General features: G+C 40.6%; 1 protein-coding gene across 3 annotated transcripts in view; it reads right to left on the bottom strand.

The window, feature by feature from the left end:
* Positions 1 to 15,014, bottom strand: part of gpm6ba (glycoprotein M6Ba) — a 59,671-nt gene that overhangs the window by 29,397 nt on the left and 15,260 nt on the right. The window contains exon 1 of one of the 3 annotated variants that reach the window (XM_066661433.1): positions 9,513 to 9,666. The exons of 1 other annotated variant lie outside the window; for it this stretch is intronic. In XM_066661433.1, the coding sequence (XP_066517530.1) occupies positions 9,513 to 9,582 (70 nt within the window). In that variant the 5' untranslated portion in view covers positions 9,583 to 9,666. Of the gene's footprint in view, positions 1 to 9,512; positions 9,667 to 15,014 lie in introns of those variants that run through there. One more of the 3 variants, XM_066661435.1, reaches the window with a different exon arrangement.

Here is a 15,014-nt window from a genome sequence, read left to right on the forward strand (position 1 = left end):
AGCCACTTTAATTATGCCTTATAATGACACAGGCTTGTTTTTCGTCTGCTGCAAAACTGTTTACATGTTTTAAAAATGAACCCACACAATTACTACCATGCTAAAATATGTTCTTAATTTGTAATGTGAATTCAAAGTGAGATTCCAGTCCAGCCGTGTGAGGAGGAGGAGGCTTCAAATCATCTAAAGACATAATACTAAAAGTAAGACTTTGACATAATATGACTGCATCAGATTTAACTTTAATAGACACCTTGTTTTAAATCAAATAAATGCTGCCTTGGTGTGATATTGCTTTTTTTCCTCATCTGGTTTCCCTGAGCAACCACCAGTGAATAGGAGAACACTTGTTCCGTGCCATGTGCATAGGGTTCTAATAAAATGGTCTGGTCTTGATGATCTGACGTACCAGTGGCAAGCTTAAAAGGCCACAGCAATCCATGAAGTGCACAAATTTAAACAATTTTCCAGCTCACAAATATAGCTAATAAGCATCCACCAAGATAAACGTGTGCAAAAGTCATTTGAGCTGATAATCAGCCATTTCTAGATGTTAGCAATTCCAGCTAACGTTCAATGTTTACGTTTAAATTTGAACTGGCAACAAAATTTACAGTAAAAAAATGTATTGTCATGTGTTTACAGAAATCGAACTAATATTAGTGAAAAACTCTGAATTGGGGAAAAACTTTCTACTGAAAACGTAAAAATTATAGTTAAAATAAAATGCCTTGTAATAATGAGTAAATGTAAATATGATTGTTTTGTGACCCATTCGTTTAAACTAGTTATTCTGTCTTTACCAGTGCTTCAGCATGAAACATCACCTCCCCACAGTCATTAAAAGTCATATAAATTCTGAAGCAGAGCCACTCACTGAAGCATTAAACAGAATGTCTGTTCGGCTGCGAGTGGGAGGTGCTGCCATTTTTAGGTCTTTCTTGGCTTAGCACAAACTCAACTGCAACAGAGTTTCTCCTCCACAACAGCGAGGTGTAATCGCACAAGTGCAGCGCGCCAGAGAACAAGTCCACGAGAGCACCGGCTTTTAGTCCGAAACTTTATTACCAACAGGAGGAGACAGATTTGTTTTCACTGACAACAATTATGAGCTATTCATTTTCACAAGAGAAAAGAGATTTAATAAAGTACCAAACCCTAGCTTTGTAGCATGGCTTCTCCGTCTTCTGAAATGAAGTTGGCTTCAGTTTAAAGGAATATTTGGGTTGGAAAAATTACATTAAGACAATCTGAACACACCCTAAACATAGTTACTCAGCCACAACATGAAGTTGGAGCTGAAGCCCTGTTCAGTGGTGATGCTAATGTAGCTAACGAGTAGCTAGATGCACAAGATGCATTTTGAATCACCATGCTAATATCAAAGAGATATGATTGTGTGGTTTCGAACACAACGGCAGCCATTTTGAAACCAGAAATGTGTTTTTCCATTTTAACTGCATGTCATTATAAGAATTTATTCACATAAACCTCCACTACTGAGGTTAATTATCATCTTGACAACGTTTAAGGAAATTGTGTTATAATTTATGCACGCAGTTTCATTCCAGAATCACGAATTTACACGAATTTAGTTTCTAGACATGGTGGCGCAGCAGGTAGTGTCGCAGTCACACAGCTCCAGGAGCCTGGAGGTTGTGGGTTCGATTCCCGCTCCAGGTGACTGTCTGTGAGGAGTTGGTGTGTTCTCCCTGTGTCTGCGTGGGTTTCCTCCGGGTGCTCCGGTTTCCTGTGGGTTTCCTCCCACAGTCCAAAAAAACACACCTTGGTTGGTGGATTGGCGACTCAAAAAGTGTCCGTAAGTGTGAGTGTGTGTGTATGTGTTGCCCTGTGTAGTCAGATCCCGGCATAACAAATGCTAATTCCAGTAAGTGAGATCCAATTACTTGTTAGCAACACTGACTTAATAGTTTTAGTTTAAAATCAAAGCAACAAACACATCTTGTCTGACTGCCTCCACCTGAGATAAAAGGAGGTAGTGTAAAATACAGCCTGCAAGGGTTTTTTTTTTTACATTAAATTGAGCTATTTAAAGAGACCAGGGGATGTGCAAACACAAAAGACAAAGGGTAAAAGCAAGAAAATGTATTTTAATGTATATATAGAAGTAATATCCCCCGTCCACACGGATCTGGATATTTTTAAAAACTGAGATTTTCCCGTCCAAATGAATATGAAAACAGTTGCATTATCATGCCAGTCCAGTAAGAGGCGATAGTACCTCTTTAAGAGAGATATCAAAACACTAAGTAGCATGAGAGAAACACAGAGGCTAAATCCCCAGTCACTCCATACTTCCTATTTAGTGCACTATGCACGTCAGGAAATGACTGAATTTTGGCCTTAATAGTACATCACTCATTCATTCATTATCTGTAACCGCTTATCCAATTCAGGGTCGCGGTGGGTCCGGAACCTACCCGGAATCATTGGGCGCAAGGCAGGAATACACCCTGGAGGGGGCCCCAGTCCTTCACAGGGCGACACACACACTCACACCTACAGACACTTTTGAGTCTCCAACGTGTGTTTTTGGACAGTGGGAGGAAACCCACATGGACACAGGGAGAACACAACAAACTCCTCACAGGTCACTGGAGCTGTGTGACTATGACACTACCCACTACCCCTAATAGTGCAGTATATATTTATAATACAACATTATTTATATTTATCGATATGTGGGAGTCAACACATCTAGTGATGTTTGAATGTATACCTTTATACATTCCGTAGTTCCGTAACTATACCGTAGTTTTATGACTTTAGAATTCACCATAGAGAGAATTTCAAGTTTTCTCTGTCCATACAAGGGCACTGACAATGGCAATTCCAAACATCTCCACCTTGCAGAGCGTTTTAGAAAACCTCCATTCTGAGAGACCCAAAAGTGTCGTTTTCCTGTGGACAGGAGGCCAAAATGGAGTCAACAACCTTTTTAAAAAGATCTGTATCCGTGTGGATGGAGGCTTAATATCCATCGTAACAGCAAAAGCAATAATATGAATTGCTGTAATTAATTGTACGGGAGGGGAGATATGGCAATGTTAGAATTATTTTGGGCACAGTGACCCCCTTACACACCCATGCAAATCAAGCCTGTGATTACCAAAAACAAATACCACAGATGCAAATAGGAAAGCAGCAGGTTGAGGCCTATAAACACAAACTCTTTATTTCTTTCTTACTAATGAAGATACACTGAGGGGCAGCAGAAAAGCGAGGACGGCAGATTGTACACCAGTGGGCACAATGGAGAGGATCCATGAGTGGAAGGGATGGAAAAAATCCATGAGGAGAAGACTGGCATTATACAGGAACTGGGCATGCTGTGCCAACCTGCCCGCTAGTGCTATTCATACCAACACACAAACACACGCACATGCATAGGCACAACTAAATACACACATGAGTTTGCAGTGGCAGATGGAGGCTGTCAGCGTGCCCTGAGCGAACTGTTCCAAATTAGAGGCACATGAGGCCTCTCTCTCTCTCTCTCTCTCTCTCTCTCTCTCTTCCCTGTCTGAGTGATCACTCTCACATGCTTGAAAAATCCCACACACCTTCAGACAGAGGGAGAAAGCAAGATCTCAAAAGACAGACAGCAAAAGCTTGGTGAAAACATGTTTTGTTTGTGAAGAGTTACATTTTAGAGGCAAAGAAAAAAGACTGATAGAATGATGGAGTGCGCAATTGTGTGAGAGTGGGCAGACAGAGATAGAGAGAGAGAGATAGGTAGACAGATGCATAGAGGGGAAAGAAGGAGAGAGAGAGAGAGATCACACAAGCTGATATGGGGTAATGAAAAGCTTGGTGTGCAGACAGAGCATATTGGTAAGTGTAAATTTAATACAGTAAAAGCAACAAAAGCACTTAGAACAGGCGCCACATGGACAGCTAGCATTGGAGCTTATCACTTACTGAGAGAGTCTGTGCGGTTAAAAACTTCAGCAAGTGCAGAAATCAACAGGGTCGATAATTATGCTGACAAAAATCATCAGCTCAACTAAGAATAAAAATAAAAATAGAGCAACCGGAGGAAACCCACGCAGACACAGGGAGAACACACCAACTCCTCACAGACAGTCACCCAGAGGAAACCCACGCAGACACAGGGAGAACACACCACACTCCTCACAGACAGTCACCCGGAGGAAACCCACGCAGACACAGGGAGAACACACCACACTCCTCACAGACAGTCACCCGGAGGAAACCCATGCAGACAAAGAGAGAACACACCAACTCCTCACAGACAGTCACCCAGAGGAAACCCACGCAGACACAGGGAGAACACACCACACTCCTCACAGACAGTCTCCCGGAGGAAACCCACGCAGACACAGGGAGAACACACCACACTCCTCACAAACAATCACCCGGAGGAAACCCATGCAGACAAAGGGAGAACACACCACACTCCTGACAGACAGTCACCCGAAGGAAACCCACGCAGACACAGGGAGAACACACCACACTCCTCACAGACAGTCACCCGGAGGAAACCCACGCAGACACAGGGAGAACACACCACACTCCTCACAGACAGTCACCCGAAGGAAACCCACGCAGACACAGGGAGAACACACCACACTCCTCACAGACAGTCACCCGGAGCGGGACTTGAACTCACAACCTCCAGGACCCTGGAGCTGTGACAGAGACACCACCTTCTGCTCCACCGTGACGCCCTGTGAATGTATTAATTAGAAAATACAAATATCTAGAATTGTGACAAAACTGTTACCACGTTGCTGGTAGTTTAAACTGTTATATTTATGTTGTCAGTTAAATAATACATTAACACTAGTCATAAAATGCAATTCTGGCCTAATAGGAAACAAGCTGTTCAAAAACAAACTGGGATCTTGGCTCTGAAGGTTAGCAAGCAAATGTTATTTTATGCAACTCTTTTTGTTTAAATACTCTATTAATGGTGAAAGCTATGTAAAGTTTTACATAAGAACCACATTTGTGCTGTAATGTCTGAGGAGAGGTTTGTGAAGCTTTTTAACAACAGGGAGTCCTCTCCTCTTCACTTTCAGCTCTTATTGCTCACTAGCAGCTCAACACATGTTGACATGCAATGAGACTGGGTTATTCAAACTATATATTTTTTTAATATAACAGGAAAAAAATTATATTTATCAATATCTTTGTCAGATAGGAGTTCTACAAGTACAGAACGATGCTAATGGTTTCCAGGAATTTTTACAGTCTTATATTTAGAACAAATGTATCTCAGAAGTCTTAAAATATTTTCAGCAAACATTACAAATAAGTTGTTGGCCACTTCAGATAACACTATGGACGCATTTCTAAATAATTATTTGGCCCATGAGCCCTGTGAAGCAGGAGCCTGCTACCAGTACAGACAGAGTATATTATTTATTTATTTTTTCTCAGTCAGAGCAGGGAAGATGTCATGGACCTGGCAAGATGACCTTCTGCAAAGTAATTCAGTATAATGGCTTTGTTGAATGACAGCCAGATGATAGTTCTGCACTACTTGTGATGGCTTGGTGACTTTTGGCGCAGTGGTCGGACATCGTAAAGTAGCACCGGGTACAAGCATCGTCCTACCTTCAGTTCTTTTGGCTGCAGGTGTAAAAATGTATTATTTAATATTAATTTAAAAGGGCATTGTTTTAGGGGTCAAAGTTCATACCACTCTCTATTCACATTTCGTATGTTTGAGGGACACAAGGTGGAACAGTTTCATGTTTGAATCTACTGTAATTAAGCGTGTTATATCAAAATGACCCAGTTCTATTCGGCCTGAAATAATCCTCATAATTCATTCACTCATTGTAAGCGCTTATCCAGTTCAGGGTCACGGTGGGTCCAGAGTCTACCTGGAATCACTGGGATCAAGGCGGGAACACAAGGTGGGGAGTGCCTGTACGTTGCAGGGCAACACACACTCACACATTCACTCACACACTCACACGTGGACACATTTGGTGCAGCCAAATCATACATCAAACTAAAGTGAAATTCAAGACCTTGATCACCCCCTAAAAAAAGTATAACTGAATCCGCATGAGATCAGGAGGTTTACCACTTACACCAGACTTCACCGTATACAGCCAGGACCAAAGATGTAGTCCCTGTCACCTTTCCCATCACTCACATCCTCCTTTATAGCATCACCCCTTTGATCCTAATCTGTAAGCAATGATGTAATAGGTGCAATGAATTTAACAGTGAATCGCTCCTATCACCCTGTGCTGTGTCTCCACCTTCTCTCCCCTCTTTCCATCCATCACAACGATGATGTAATCCCTCTCATCTCAGGACCTACTCTAGCAAGGAAACGAGTGAACGTGAGTTATGTAAGAGAAGGGAGAGCATGCTCCCCTCCCTCATTTTTTTTTTCATGAGTGGGAGAGAAGAACAGTCGGGAGAAAGACAGAAAGGAGTGTGACAGCCTTGAGGTTTCCAAGACAATAAAAAGCTGGAGATGCTTTGAATCTCAATAAAAGCAAAAAACACAACAACACCAGGAAAGCCTGGCTGGGCTTCGACGCAATGAGAAGGATATTGGGTGATAGAAAGCGGAATAAGTGACCTATGGAGGGAGAGCTACAGAGAAAAAAAAAGACATAGGAGAATGAGCCCATCCCACTTTCTCATGCCACCCTCATGCTCTCACACTATAGGCTGATCATATGCGAGTTCTGCTCTCAGATCAGCCAAGCCTTTTCACGCAAGACCAACAACTAATCTTCCATATCTTCTACATTCTGCTTCTTGATTGTTACAACATGCATCATAATGTACGAGGCCTAAACAGGTTAGGAACCTAATCTGTTGATTCGTGTGTAGATCTATGCTGCCAGTCCAATGTGAGATCTAAATTCCAGATTAGCAAGCAATCAGAGCAAATATCAATCTTATGTCTGGGATTATACATTCGCCTACTGTATAAACCTCATCCATTTTATATAACAGTCAGGGGACACAGAATATTGTCATATTCTGATGCCTCTGCTAAGGTTTTGTTCAAACTCTCAATCATCTGTATCCATGGCAACCAGTACACAATGGCTCGATTGTTCTTGCCTCAAAAAGTACCGTACTTACAGGCGAGCCTTTCAATCACTTTTTGCTCTTCAGTGGTTGGTGTTTTTTAAACTAATGACACTCGAATAACCCATCAGGAAAACACTATTATGAATGTAAATGCCATAGTAAACACTAAATACTAACGGATTACTATTAATTTTATACCAATATTAGCAGAAATAAGCTCCCAATCAGAAAATGAACAAAACACATCAGTTGACCAGAGCGGCCAAAACGTTAAGAGTGTAAAGCTCAGCTTAGACGACACCATTTCACTTAAAGTGACACAATACCAGCTTAAAATTAACAAATTTGCCCATCACAGTCAGTCAACATCCTTCCCAGAATTCCTACCAAAGCCACCAAAACATCTGATCTCAGATCAGCTCCTGTCCCCAAAAAAGTGCAGCTAACACCTTGTTAGCCAGGCAGCTAACATGAGGCACTCACTTGCCAGAGTCGTCTTATGCAAAGCTTTTAAGCACCTGGTTCAAATAATTGCTCGCGTAAGTGAATCAATTAAGCGAGAACTGACCCAGTGGTCCAGTATTTGAAAATAAACCCTGTCATTGAAAACATGGTATCATCTTTTAGACGCTACTAACTCCAACGTAATCAATGTATACCACAAGCCAATCTGCTGTATGTGTCATGAAGCTCGTTTAAAACTAATCCTGCTGATAGTATAATTAACTATAGGAGGAACCATATAATAATCACAAAAGGGTGGCATTTCTTAACGAGCAGAGTAACGAGATATATTTTTGAGCTACATTTCAATCAGTAGCCATGTTAAAATATTAAAATGAGGATTATTTTTTAAACATGGGAATAGGCTATAATTTATTTATAATAATAATGTTCCGTGCAGTGTTTGCTATTTTAAGCCAAAATAAATGCAAATGGTTCCTCCAAAATGAAAGATAATTTTCTTAAAGTTCAAATAACTTCAAGAAGATTGCAATGATTACGTTTCGCTGAGCTACCACACCATTTGCTTTCCATAAATTTTAACGCTATAAAAACAGGTTATTCGCCTTGTTTTTCAGTGTCAGAGCAAACCTAATGAAACCCATACTGAATTGTGGTGAAATATGAGCTTTGATTGTAACTGGATTGAGTCTTTGCCAGGTCAGAGATTTGGTTGGCTCTTTTGTGCCAAGTTTGTTGTCTCACAAAACAGCACAATCAAATAAAGGACAGAGAACAACAAGTACATCCACGTGGGCATTTTTCTACACTAAAAAATTAAATCAATACTGTTTGCAGTGCAATGCAGGGGGCCACCGCTGTAAATGATAGCATTGACTGAAGGGTGAGGCTGAGGAGTAACCCACATTCCATCGTTCATCTGTCCACTCAAGACAATCCTTCACAATTGTTTCATATCGGTTCCTGCACACGATGGAGAATAACAGAAGAAGAACTAAAATGTTCCATATTGAACTAAACTGCTTAAGTAGAAGTCATAAAGGCTGGAGGTGAATAGGGGGGGCAGGGTCACTCTGGTGCTCTTGAAATCATAACGTTGTGATGGATTCAGTGCGTCCATTTAAATAAACACAGACAATAATAAATAAATAAATAAATAATAATAATAATAACCTTCGTAAAAATGGTCCTGGTTAAAAATGTGTTATCTGTAATGATGTTTCATTTCAAAATCACTAACACAATACCCGCACCCTACATAAACACCTACACACACACACACACACACACAGAGAGAGAGAGAGAGAGAGAGAGAGAGAGAGAGAGAGAGAATAACAATTATCCATTATCCATGTTGTTATAGATGTGTCCAGCTCGACGCCTTTTATGTCACTGTAGATGACACTAATTAGGAAAGTACAACACATAGCCTGTGTAAATCACAGATTCACCCTTTTTAATCCAGCCTTGACATGACAATGGGGCGATGACAGCAGAGGCGATTTAGCAGGAGCCCCACTTCACAATGTAAACACCACCTCCAGTAAAATGCGACAACACAGCCAAGCCTCAACCAACACGTAGCTCCAAAAGGGGCTCTTTTTCTCGGGTTCAATCTATTTAAGGCATGGAACCGACTCAGTTCGTGTAAATAGATTCATTTTATTACGAAAAATATGAAATCAGTATCTTTGGCTACACGAATATCGATGTGACAAATCTACTCCACTTATAGTGACAACGTTTTTTTTCCATACACCAAATAAACCACTCGGCTGTGTTTTAAAAGGTAACTGAACATCTGACAGGAGGAATACGTCGAATGTCCAGTCGATAAAACGCGCCAAAATGAAGAGAGTGTGTCGTTGTCGAAGGACGCGCGCGGTGTTTTGTGAGGCGGGAATCGAAGCAGTCGCGCGCTGAAGGACCGTTACAAAGAGCGTCGACGAAAATGGAGCGCAGCCGTTAAATAAGCGAGAGAAGGAAGATACCTTTGCTTTCTTCCCTCTCGTCCTGGTTCTCCTCGGCCGTCGACTCCATGGCTGGTTTCATTCCATCCATTTGGAATTCCTTACCAAAGATACTTTGTACTGCTCGGTGGATACGCGTCTCTCTCTCTCTCTCTCTCTCTCTCTCTCTCTCTCACTCTCTCTCTCAGGCTCTCTCTCGCGCTCTCACTCCCTCACGCTCCCTCATCACACTCCCATCTAAAAGATGCACTCTTTACAGAGCTCTTCTTCAAGTATTTTGGTTGCTTTATGGCAGTAGTTGTAAACAGAACCATGAGAAGTCAGAGAAACCAGCCATTAGGTTAAAATTAATAGATAGATATCATCAAATAACCTTGTTTTTACTAAGATTGCGTAATGTGTTCCTGGGGTCTAACATGCAAAAATATGTCAAATCAACATAGGCTACTGTCACATTTAATAACATTAAAAACCTCATATAAATAAACAAAGCTAACAGATAAAGTAGTTGTACTCACAAGTGGAATTTTTGAAAAGTGCATTGCAAGATTGAAAGAGCCAACAAATTCCTTTCAAAGCCCTTTAGGCTCACTCCAAACAGGAAGAAATATACTAAGGTATTTTGCATCAGGACGGTTATACAAAATCATCTGGGAGGGAAACTAGAAGTGACTCTTCATGACTAAACCACTCGAGAGAAATTCTTGGAGAGGAAATGTGTTAGTGAGAGTTTAAGCATGCCTGATATCCAAATATTTCCAGAGACACCTGCCATCAGCAAAACAAACGTGGACAGCGTTTCTGTCCGCACTTCAGTGCACCTCTGTTCTGTAATAATAAACCCCACATTTCAAACAAAAGGATGCCATCTGCCTTGAATCCTCTTAAATAGTATTAAATCTCATGCACGTGGCCTTATGCTGCCTCAGATGCATCAAGCCGTACGCAGGCGTACGCCAAAGCACAACTGTCCGGGACAAAATAAATAAATAAAAGAGGCCTCACTGAATCCCTTAACATCATCATTACCATTTAAGGTGCCTGATGGAGTCAGAGAGAGTACGTGTGCCCATACTTCACCAGGCTCAGGCAGAGTCTAGACAGGAGGTAGGCAGGACTTTCATGAATATACACACTGTGCTGACCCTGAATCTGTTCCCACACCATTAGACTCCCAGGCCAAGTTTACATTTAGGGCAAATAGGACTGATCTCAGGTCATCACTAATTCATCGTTATGCCGTTCTTGGGTCAGATGTAATGTAGAGAGAGAAGGGCAGTGGACTTAAGCCTTTCTTAAAGCACTGTAATAAATCCTCATCATCTTTTACCACAGGCCCTTTCATACACACAGTTACAGCTGCATTTTCTGTTATGGGTAAGTATTAAAAGGGAGTGAATATAGTTAAGAGAGCAATGAAACAACTTGGACAATTTTATACATAATAACATAATAATTACAATCGTCTGAGTATGTTTATTAGTATGTTTAATAACCAGAGAGGGTGCCTGGTTTCAACTGTTTTGTTTTATAGCTAGGATAAGAGGCTTTGGACTGAAATAAATGTTATAAAATATGTATTTTTGCCTTCTGATGGAAGAAATGTTTCTACTTTTGCAGTTTTACAAGTTTGGATGATAGATTGGACTCGGCAGACTTTGATATAAGAAGATAATAGTAAGGGGAGGTGTACTCTAGGCACGAATCACAGAATTTATTTGAGCAGATGCAATACGATGCATTTGTTTTGGACACACCATCTGGAGGGGATTTTTGATTTAAACTTATATGACAATAATTATTGTGCAGTCATTTTATATATCATGATATTGTCATTTTTTATTTACAATTTTATCTTGATATAAACTCCACTTCATGTCGCCAACACCTAGCAGAACAAAGTTGAGTTGTAGAGCAGACACCAGTACTTTTCACTAAGTATCAGCCTACTTTAATAAATCAGATGCCGTAAAGGTACTGCCCCTTCCTGTTTGTGATGGCTATGACATTATATGAGAGTGTTCTGGCCAACCACATTTAGAGAACATTAGGAAGGCAGCACTACTGAAATGAGGAGCCAATGAGACATACTGGACGTAATCGGACAAAGCAGGCCCCTGCTGAGGACCTCGCGGATGGTTGTGCTGTGACACACCAGAATAATCTCTGATATTGTGGGTCGCAATCGCAGATTAAACCCTTGTCTAGTAGCTGAGGTTACAGCGGTGACTGGCACAGTTTCTGCTCTCATTAAAAAAAGGCCTCAGCTGTTTGTTTGCATGTACACACACACACACACACACTCTAAGATGCCACTCAAGCATGAAAACCTGTGATTTGCCATTCTTAGAGCACATGCAGAAATACAGCTCTTCACTATGTATACTGCCTTGTCATATTTATATTAAAATAATTGACTTATTTACACCTGTTCTCCTACTTCCTGTTCTCCTGTGCATTTGAGCAGCGCTGCACTTAGATCGAATTAAAAATGTAGATTTACTCATTTTAATAACTGTCCTTTTTTATTACTCTGTTTTTTATTGTTTTAAATTTTACTGAATAGCTTTTAATCATTTTTAAATATTCTATTCTATACTTTCTTATTGTTTTTATTTTCTTTTACTTTTTAAATTCTACTGTAATTTTTCTGTATCGCTCTGTAAAGCACTTTGAATTGTCATTGTGTTCGAAAGGTGCTCTATAAATAAACTTGCCTTGCCTTAAATCTGTACACATATGCGGAGTGGTTCTCTGCTGCTTCAGTAAAGAAAGAACTATGAAGTAACTGTAATAACAGGGCCTTCCCCATCTCCCCCACTGGGAATCTCCCCACCACACACATAAAAACCCCCTGAATATTCTGTGGCTTTCTGATTAACACCATGTAACTGTAAGAAAGAGCAAGCAGCAAGATGAAAAACACAACACCCGTGTTATAATCAATAACACTGTCTACACCGACTGTAAGCACCAGAGCATCATTCTGACTCTAGTTCTGATTGCTGCACTGCTCTGCAGATCTGGTAGACTGCATTTCTATAACACTCACTTGTTTTAGGAGAAGTCTGAAGCTGACTCTCTCTTTGGCTTGTTTACATTGCATGCAGTCACACTGTAATTGTAAATTTTACAGTAAAATACTGCCAGCAGAGTTCCCAGGCATTTACCGTATTTTTACAGGAACACTACTGTATTTCAAATTTACAGCATATTACTGTAATTGAATAATACAATAATTTACTGTAAATACTGTGATTTACAGTAAAATACTGCCAGCAGAGTTCCCAGGCATTTACCGTATTTTTACAGGAACACTACTGTATTTCAAATTTACAGCATATTACTGTAATTGAATAATACAATAATTTACTGTAAATACTGTGATTTACAGTAAAATACTGCAGCAGAGTTCCCAGCCATTTACCGTATTTTTACAGGAACACTACTGTATTTCAAATTTACAGCATATTACTGTAACTGAATAATACAATCATTTACTGTAAATACTGTGATTTACAATAAAATACTGTAGCATACTTACTTGTAAATTTACAGCAATTTTTTACAGTGTAGGATACAGTGTAACATCACAGTTTTTGTTCATTAATTTGTATGCTATCCTGCCCTTAACTATTATCGATATTTAAATGTTGCCAGTTCAGTATATACATTTATGCAGATTTAACACTGAGCAATGGAAATCCCATGTTCTTGTACATCTTGTGGAAACTGGGTGCATATGTGCTGTCTTACCTGGGAAAGTGATGGCACCATGATGTGATGGGCAATGTTCTGCTGGGAAAACTTGGGTTCTGGTGTTCTCGCGAACGATACTTTGACATGTACCACCTACGTAAAGATTTTTCCACTTTTTTATGGCAATGGGGCAGTGGCAGCAGTGTAATGCACACTGTAAAATTTGTTGAAGAACATGAAAGTTCTTCATGTTCTTGTGTTCAGTGTGCCTCCAAATTCCCCAGATCTCAATCCAAACAAGCAGTAGAGGAGTGTGTCTGAAAAACATCTCCGATATAATGCAGCCTCACCCACTTACTAAAAGACATACAGCTAACATCTTGGTGGCAGACACCTTCAGACATCTTATGGATGCCATGCTTTGACGGGTCAGAGCTATCTCAGTGGTGCACAAGGGGACTGTCACAATATTAGGTAGGTTATTATAATGTTTTAGCAGATGTGTGTATGCTGTACTAATACACAGTTTGTTGTAATTTAGCATGAACAGTAGGGCTAGCTAAGGCCCATACAATGGCGGCAAATGATTAATGAGGCAAGTAGGTGGGTGAGGGATGAGCTGAACTTAATGTCAAACCACCCTCATAATGCTTACAAAATGGCTGACCATAAAAGTGGCTAATGGTTTTGAATGGATGAAGACTCTATGGGACCCCAGGGTCTAATAGTCATTAAAAAAACAGTGTCAGCAGCTGGTAAATCAACTGATAATCAGTTATTGAACTCTGTAATGGATTCGTTTGGCCCTGTTGAGGATACCCTACAAATAGCTTTAAGTGCCCTGTCAAAGCAACATATGAACGGGTGAAGGTATGATTTCATTCATAATGCTCAGCATGTGTGGAACATGTTACATGAATAAGTTATAACTCATAATAAATTATTTACTGTCCAGTAAATCCATACCTTGTCCTCGACTTTCAACAGATGATATTTGATTTTGATGTCAGACAAGTCATAAATGCAATAGACATTACATAGACATTACTTCATAGGCATAGACATTAATTCATTTAAAACATTAGCACAGTTTGAACAGCTATATACATGTGACAGGATGTGCAACAATTAGGGACTGCTCGAATAAGCAAAGCAGGATGAAACAATGATGAACCATGTTAAGTCATTGTCAGGTACTGCATGTTTTTGGCACCATCATCTATACACAGAAATAGAAAACAGAACACACGGATAGTGCTTTATAAATTCTCCAAGTCTTCGTAATATGCTATTTATAGTTAACTTATGAATCTTTTATAATGCCTCATGAAGTTGCCTTAAAAAATACAGGTCCTCTGAGGGAAAAGCCCATATTCCCTGTCTCTCACCTTTTTGCATTAGACGGGTGACTGTCTGTGAGGAGTGTGGTGTGTTCTCCCTGTGTCTGCGTGGGTTTCCTCCGGGTGACTGTCTGTGAGGAGTGTGGTGTCTTCTCCCTGTGTCTGCATGGGTTTCCTCCGGGTGACTGTCTGTGAGGAGTGTGGTGTGTTCTCCCTGTGTCTGCGTGGGTTTCCTCCGGGTGACTGTCTGTGAGGAGTGTGGTCTGTTCTCTCTGTGTCTGCGTGGGTTTCCTCTGGGTGACTGTCTGTGAGGAGTGTGGTGTGTTCTCTCTGTGTCTGTGTGGGTTTCCTCCGGGTGACTGTCTGTGAGGAGTGTGGTGTGTTCTCTCTGTGTCTGTGTGGGTTTCCTCCGGGTGACTGTCTGTGAGGAGTGTGGTGTGTTCTCCCTGTATCTGCGTAGGTTTCCTCCGGGTGACTGTCTGTG

The sequence above is a fragment of the Hoplias malabaricus genome, chromosome 2 (assembly GCF_029633855.1).
Source record: "Hoplias malabaricus isolate fHopMal1 chromosome 2, fHopMal1.hap1, whole genome shotgun sequence".
Lineage (NCBI taxonomy): Eukaryota > Metazoa > Chordata > Actinopteri > Characiformes > Erythrinidae > Hoplias > Hoplias malabaricus.